Here is a 7938-nt window from a genome sequence, read left to right on the forward strand (position 1 = left end):
GAAGGTGATTTTTAAGTCGGAGCTCGAGGAGAAGCAAGTTAATTTGTTTCACCTGGTGCTCCTGTCACCCAAGCACACACACACACACACACACACACACCCTTTAACAGTAATTTCCTGATAACAGAGACAAATATGGAACCTTATTACATAACAGTACAGACTTACCAGCCACAGGTGGAAATGCTGCCAAGCCCCTGCAGTTTGTCACCATATGAACATGTATACCACTGTGAGTGACAGGACAGCCTTCTAACATACAATCCAGCCTGCAGTAACATCTATGCCACACACCACTATTAGCTACCAATAGATTTCCCTGCAAGGACAGTGCAGCTGAGGACTTGCAGCAGGACAGTGATAGGTAACCTCTTCCCAGGCAGTGATGATGGTAGTAGGAAAATAGACTACAGAGCGTGTCTAGCAGAAAATCCCTGGGTATTATAACATCACATGACCACCCATCCACTGCCAGTCACCAAGTAAGCAGAGGAGATGGAATCAAGGAGATAAAGACCCAGGGAGGGGACATCAGTGACTGTGTGGGTGATGTGTCAGTGCTGACACAGACACCAGGGAAGAGGCAATAAAGATAGAGAGCTCTGCTTGCTGCGTCTTTCTTTGAGGGGGGGACTTTTCACCACCAGCCCCCATCCCCCTGAAGCTGGTGGAGGGGGAAAAAAAGGCCATTTGTTTGATTGTGTAATACAATTTTCTGCCACAAGAGGGAGTCAAACTAACCTCAACCACACAAATGCATGAGTTTAGATTTAGAATAAACTAAGCACATTCACAAACCACCATGAGACATTTATGCTTGATGCGCTCATCATTAAATATCAACAGGTCATGTGAATGGTAAACTACCCAGCAAACAGTAACCTTAGGGAACAGCAAAACAGCCGCTCAAGTTTAGCACCATCGATTCAATTCAGTTTTTTTTATACAGCACCAAATCATAACAAATGTCATCTCAAGGCACTTCAAAGATACATAACTAAGAAAACCAACAGATTGCACTGAAACTTCTCTCTGATCCAATCCACCATCCTGAGCGTGCATGAGGCGACTGTGGAGAGAAAAAAAACTCCAGGAAGGGTCCATCTGCCTGGACCAGCTGGGGGCTGAGAGGACAGGAAAGAGGGGACAACAAGCAGCGTAACACCAGGCCAGAGATACCTGCTGAGAGAGAGAAACACAAGTTAATGACAGCAATGATGTCATATGTACATGGAGGGAGGAGAGGTGCATCATGGGAGCTCCCCCAGCAGGCTGGGCCTATAGCAGCAGAACTATGGGATGTTTCAGGATCACCTGAGCCATCCCTAACTATAAGCTTTATCAGAAAGGAAAGTTTCAGCCTGATCTTAAAGGTAGAGAGGGTGTCTGCTTCCTGAAGCCAAACTGGCAGCTGGTTCCACAGAGAGGGGCCTGATAACTGAAGGCTCTGCCTCCCATTCTGCTTTTAGAAACTCTGGGAACGAAGTGCTCTGTTAGGAAAATATCTTACAATTAAATCTTTAAGATATGATGGAGCTCGGTCATTAAGAGCTTTATATGTGAGGAGAAGAATCTTAAATTCTACTTTTCTACATTGAAAGTTCAAACCTCTTTCCATCTTTCCATACGCTGCTTGTGGCAGTAGTAGTAAAACAGTTTTGAACTAATAATGTGACTGCACTTATTCCAGTAATGCTGCTAACAGTGATCACTGTAATTCAGTCACAGTGACAAACTACTATGATTTGATTGGTGTGATGCCAGGGAGTGACTGCCATCCCTTGGTATTGGCTTGGATAATCACACTTTGGAAGTGGTGTGACAGAAGCCTAATATTAGTTAATCTTTCCTTTTTTCCCCAAGGGATGCTAGCTTGGTCTGACCTTCTCACCAATGTTCAACGAAGTGTCTAATGGCACATTTACACACCAGGATACTGTTTCACTCTTTATGTTGTTGTGGAAATTTCTTAAGTTTTCTCCATAAGAGAAGATCAACTAAGTTGTCTTATATGTATGTATTTCTTGCAAAAAAGGTCCGTCAGTCATACAGAAAGCATGGCAGTCTTCAGAGTGTGAGACTATTATCTGACTGCTATCATGAGACCTTGTCCATTACCGTGAAAAGAATGCATTGCTCTCACAGTCATTTGTTTTAACTTTTAAATGAAATAGCTTTGAAAAAACTGGTAAATAGATAAATAAATAAGTCTGGCTTCCTTAGGCCTCTGGGAGAAAACACCACTGACTACACAATGCTCAAATTAAGGAGGGATTTGTGTTCTACATTTCTGCAAGTATTCTGAAGAAAAGATACACAAAATGTGTGTCACTATCCATATACATAAGAAATTCTTGTCGGGATGGCTGTAGCCGCAAGAAGAGCAGTTGTCTGCCAATCAGAGGTTCTGTGGTTTGAGTCTATGCTTTTTTCCGGACCATATGCAGAAGCGTCCCTGGGCAAGACACTGAACCCATTATTGCCTACTGATGCATTTTTAAGATTCAATTTTTGATTTGCCTGAGAAAAACAGCCATCCATCCATTTTCTATACCCACTTAATCCATCAGTCAGGTCGCAGGAGCCTATCCCAGCAGTCATCACACAAGAGGCAGGGTACACCCAGAGACAAACAACCCCACACACATTCTAACACTCACACCGAAGGACAATTTTAGAGACACCAGTTAACCTGACATGCATGTGTTTAGACAGTGGAAGGAAGCTGAAGTACCCGGAGAGAACCCACACATACACAGGGAGAACATGCAAACTCCACACAGGAAGGCCCCGCCCCAGTCGGGAGTTAAACCTTAAACCCTCTCACTGTGAGGCACCAATGCTAACCACCACACCACCGTGCAAAAACATTCACTTTATATTTCAAGATAATTTGGTCATTGCTTTTTACCTGCAGCAGACAACAGTAAGCACTTCTCAGACCAAATCTAATTTTTGCCATCTAAAACAACTGACCTAAAATTTTTCATGCTTTGAGTGACCACCTCACTTTTGCATCAGTCACTTACTTTGTCTCTAAATTGTTTGCAACACAGTCCATGATCTGTTAGTCTGTCTTTCAGAGACACTAATTTTATGTATTTCACATACCCACTTAAAAAAAGAATATATATTCCTTCACACGTACCAATACTGAACTCTGTTCATTTTCCAGGGTTAAGGAAAGATTTAAACTCTAACTACCTGAGCTACTCACAGCTGAGCATTTGTTTTTCCATCTAAAATTTCAACTTTAACCCCTACTTTCATGGCTATCTATGTGAACACTAGCTAGAATTGATTTTAAATCTTAAATCAACATCAGACAATTTACTTAGGAAGTGTTTTCTAAGCTGAAAAATGTCCATGCTGATGCTGTGCATCATTGCATGCACAGTGACTGTCAATGTATTCTGCTACCGATCAGTTCTGCTGCTTCTTTCTTTGCGTTGGGATACCACAGCTTCTGTACATGAGGCACCTGTTTGGAGCTATACAGCATCCCTAATGCACCCGTTGTGTACATTAGAATATTCAAACCATGTCTTTAGAGCGTGTGAGCAGCTTAGCAGAATTCATTATGGAGCCATCTTGTTCACAGCACCAGGAGTCCCTTATGTGTAGGGAGTCGTTCCTTTCCACAGTCGCCTCAGGCTCAGGACGGGAGATTGGACTGAAGACAAGTTTCGGTGCAATCTGTTGGTTTCCTTAGCTAGGATATCGTTTTCAATTATCTCTATATGAATTAATTGGATTATGATTACAATGAATTGAATTCCAATTGACTTGAATTGGACTATAAGTGCCTTGAGATGACAATTGTTGTAATTTGGCGCTATATAGATAAAATTGAATTGAATTGAATTGAATTGAATTGAATTGAATTGAATTGAATTGAATTGAATTGAATTGAATTGAATTGAATTGTAGTCAGGTTTGTAAAAACTGTTCTAGATAAAGAAAACAGGTCATTAATATACTGAAGAACTTTCTTCAGACTGCTCCTGCTGTTGTCACTCATTCCATAACCATGGAAATTGTTACCATGCAGATGAACTTTTTAACTATAAGCAAGTTTACATGAAACTGTACATTATGAACTATAGAAGAAGTGGCACAGAGACAAGAAGGTAGGCTTAATCACCCTTATAAGTTGAATACTGAGTATTTGGTTGCTTATCTTCCATTACTTGTATTATCTGGCATTAGTATAGCTAGCTATATAGATGTATTAGGTTAAATCTGTTTATTACTCAGTCTAGCAGACCATGTGACAAATGTCCTGAAAAACTATGATTTTGGTGTACTTACTACTGGATGATGTGTTTTGTATGTAAGAGTTACATCATTCTTTTTATCACTGAGTTTGAAATTAATCCACCGTGTGACCACAGAGAACATGCCCAGTCATGACTTCCTGTTGGCTCTTTGCACATGTCAGTGGGATAAAGAAACAGTCATTTTCTATTTATTGGCAGAATTGATCAAATTCTTATCAGCCACTTTTATCTCCAAAGACTGTTTGAGGATGTCTAGGTGGTGATACATGCAGAATACCAGAACTGCCACAGAGTCTAATGCTGTTACTCATGGTTTGGTTCAGATTTGCTCCTATGATGTGGCACTGAAAGGGTCTGAGTAAAGTAAAGTGGCATCTTGACAAGTTCATGTATCAAACATGAAGGAAGGAGTAATTGTGTGGGGCGGCTGTAGCTCAGGAGATAGAGCAGTTGGTTTCCTTAGCCAGGCAACTTCTTGGAATTGACAATGGCAATTGGTTTGTCAGTTGCCCACCAATCGGAAGGTCGGTGGTTGGACTCTGGCTTCCCCGGGCTACATATTGAAGCGTCCTTGGGCAAGACACTGAACCCCACGTTGCCTCCCAGTGTATCCAGCAGGGTATGAATGTGTGTATGAATGATTAGAAAAAGCACGTAGTTATGTGTAGTATACTTACTTACTTAAGACATGCTGTGTGAGTGGGTGAATGTGGCGTTTTGAAGCGCTTTGAGTGGTCAGTTAGACTAGAAAAGCGCTACACAAGTCCATTTAATTTGGAGAAAGGAGTGTTTTCACTGAATTCTAAAAGCTGTGCATATGTATGGTTCTCTTTTAGAAATCTCAGTCAATATGAAATGTGTTTGGCAAGATGACGTTCTTTCTCTAGTCAGCAGATTTTGTTCAGTTGTGATTTCAGAACTGAGAGAGTGAAGAGTTTCATTTGTCACTTCCAGTTCTACTTAGTAAAGTGAAATGCTTTTTTACAGCAATACTCCCCCGCTGTGCTACACAGACTAGACAAGGCAGTATTCTAGATAGAAATATAATTTAAAAGGAAAGAGAAAAAAAAGAATCAGAAAAATGTTTAAATAAAAGTTACAAATGAAAAGAACTCAAAATTAGAAAAAGTGCAGGTGTGCAAAATAATTTGAGAGAGAGTGGAACATTTCTGCCTTTGTGCAAAATTCACTTTGTGCTCCCTTTTATTTATAAAGCACCAATTCATAACGAATGTCATCTCAAAGCACTTCAGATATAGTCCACTTCAAGCCAATTACAGTCCGGTTCAAAGTAATTCAATCATAATCCAGTCATTTTAAATAAATTTGTCCAATTCATACATTATCAATTCCAAGAAGTTGCCTGGCTAAGGAAACCAACAGATTTAGCCATGAAACTACACAGAGTTTATGAAATTGTGTGAGAAAAGGTGTTTTTTACTTCATGTGTGCATGTTGTTTCAGGATTTCTGTGTTCAGGGACATGTAGGTGCAGGCCTGCTGATATCAGATGATCTCTCTACACAGACATGTGCATTTACTGTGACATGGAAAGGGTTAGAGTTACGGGAGTTATAATCTTGTAAGGAGATGTAGCAGACATAGGGTTAAGGCTGTCACAGCAGCTGCCTGACGTGTGCTTGCAGATTACTGTGATTGGCTGCTTTGTAGAGAAACGAGTTTGGACTTTGAAGTGGTTACAGTAAACTGCTGCCATGCTGATATATGTAAGGATAGCACCGGTTGGGACCTTTATCTTGTCCACTGATATATACAACAAAGTGCAACAAATAATTTGTTACTATGATTACAATAGTGCATGACTATTGTGTTTCTCCCTCTCACTTTTATGTTGGTCTTTGGAATAAATTACAGGCTGTATCCTGAGAGGCCAGAAATTCCTCCTGGTTGCTTACTTTTTTGAAGCGTGATGGATTTTTTTGGACCAGCTTAGCTCACTTTGACATCTGCCTGCCTGCCTTTACAATTGTGAATGTATGTCACAGTTAGCATGGACGAAGTCAAGCTGGCCTGTATAAGCTCAGATGGCTGTGAATCACAGTCCAAAACTCAGGTGGATGCTCCGCCAAACCTCCAGGACCAGATCCATGAGCTGCTCTGCACCACACTCAGTGACAGCTCTATCATGGCAAGTGATAACGCTTAGTACAGCTGTGGATGTCCTTCTGTAATATTATTTAGTTGGTATTAAGTGGTTGTGGGCTTTATAAGTCAACAGCCTTTTGTCAACAAAACAAATAAAGCAATCTGTGAGTCTCATTCAGTCACATATGCAACAACTTGCTTGTTACAGCTCACAACTTGTTGTGCCTTTTAAGCTGTTACAGACACCAAAAGTCTGTTTCAGACTGCATTGTGCACCATAGGACTTTATTTCTAATGAATCTGCAAAGGACTTTCTTCTCTTTTGATACTTCATTGACAATAATACAAGGTTTTTAATGTTAAATTCTACAAGCTTTAGTTCAGCTTTTGCTACCATGCTGTAACTTTTTTGATGGGTGTGAGCATCTACATGGTCTATTCAGTTACCTTTGTTTTACCTACATATATGTTTAGGCTCAAAGTTCGACAATACTGAAAACCTTTAGTTGGCAAATAACCTGTATTTTAAATTATGCATTTGCTGTCTTTCCAAGGTGATGCAAGAAAAGTTGCTAATCATGCAGAGGAGCTCATACTACCTGGTAATACAGCAAGATGATTTGATACCAACCACCAATGACCAGCAGAGCATTCCACCTTTGTCCAAAAGCACACTGTGGTCTCTCATTGACCAAGGGAGGCTTCAGCGCACCGTAGCTGTGGCTAGGACACAGGTGAAGGTCCTCCTCAGCCTTCTAGGACTGCTCTTTCAAGATATCATCAGTGGCAGTCAGGAGCTGGAAGCCTTTGTTGTAAAGTACAACAAGGGTTTGAAGGACAGTGACATTGCAGCTTCTGCACAGCAAAGACTCCATCAAATCCACCATCACATGAGAGACTTTGAGAGAAGAATAATTTGGAATCCCAGGCCACTAAACCTTCAGAGTCCGCTCATCTACAGCACAGTGCACTCTCCAGTACCACAACTCAGGGCATCAATGGTTCTTATGAGGCCAGTGATATTCAACAGGGATGTTTCAAAAGTGACACACAGTTCTGTTTATCTGTGTTGGCACCTCACAGGTGAGCAGTTTACAGAGTTGGACCAAGTGTTCGAGATCCAGGTACAGCGCTTTTACCCAGCTCTCAATGAACACTGCCAGCTTGCTAAAGCTACGTGCCAGTCATACAGTATACAGGTCACCAACTTGCTTTCTAATAAATACTATCAGTTCTCTGTTAAGAGAGTAGATGCTATCAACTTGGTGTATGGGCCATGGTCTGACACCATCATCCTGAAGACCTTGGATGTTTCCGAACAGAAGCAAAGTATACCTTTTTGAGTTAGAAAGCAAAGTGAGGTTCAGCCATCTGTCCTTGTAAAAAAAGAAATGCTTAGCTGACACACTTCACACAAAGAAAAGAACAGTGGGAATTCCTGCTCTGATAAAATGACTGATTCAGTAAAGTAGAAAAAATAAAGCTCACATTTGTATGGCACAGCAGCCAACTTTTCTGTACTTTTTCTTCCTTCAGTCTTCAGTTTGATTTT

General features: G+C 40.9%; 1 protein-coding gene across 1 annotated transcript; it reads left to right on the top strand.

The window, feature by feature from the left end:
- Window positions 1–6288: 6288 nt before the first annotated feature.
- Window positions 6289–7793, top strand: LOC140304238 (fibronectin type III domain-containing protein 11-like). The gene is made up of 2 exons (XM_072383218.1): window positions 6289–6429; window positions 6941–7793. Exons 1-2 carry the CDS (start codon window positions 6292–6294, stop codon window positions 7727–7729), a joined length of 927 nt encoding a protein of 308 aa, XP_072239319.1. The 5' UTR covers window positions 6289–6291; the 3' UTR covers window positions 7730–7793.
- The last annotated feature ends 145 nt before the right edge of the window (window positions 7794–7938 follow it).

This window comes from Leuresthes tenuis, unplaced genomic scaffold, assembly GCF_036924035.1.
Source record: "Leuresthes tenuis unplaced genomic scaffold, fLeuTen1.0.hap1 SCAF_3, whole genome shotgun sequence".
NCBI classification, from domain to species: Eukaryota; Metazoa; Chordata; class Actinopteri; order Atheriniformes; family Atherinopsidae; genus Leuresthes; species Leuresthes tenuis.

Excerpts from the sequence above, each read along its gene's own strand:
- LOC140304238 (XM_072383218.1), top strand. The coding sequence starts at position 6,292 with ATGGACGAAGTCAAGCTGGCCTGTATAAGCTCAGATGGCTGTGAATCA. Across the intron at positions 6,430-6,940 it reads TCAGTGACAGCTCTATCATG|GTGATGCAAGAAAAGTTGCT; the intron begins GCAAGTGATAAC and ends TGTCTTTCCAAG.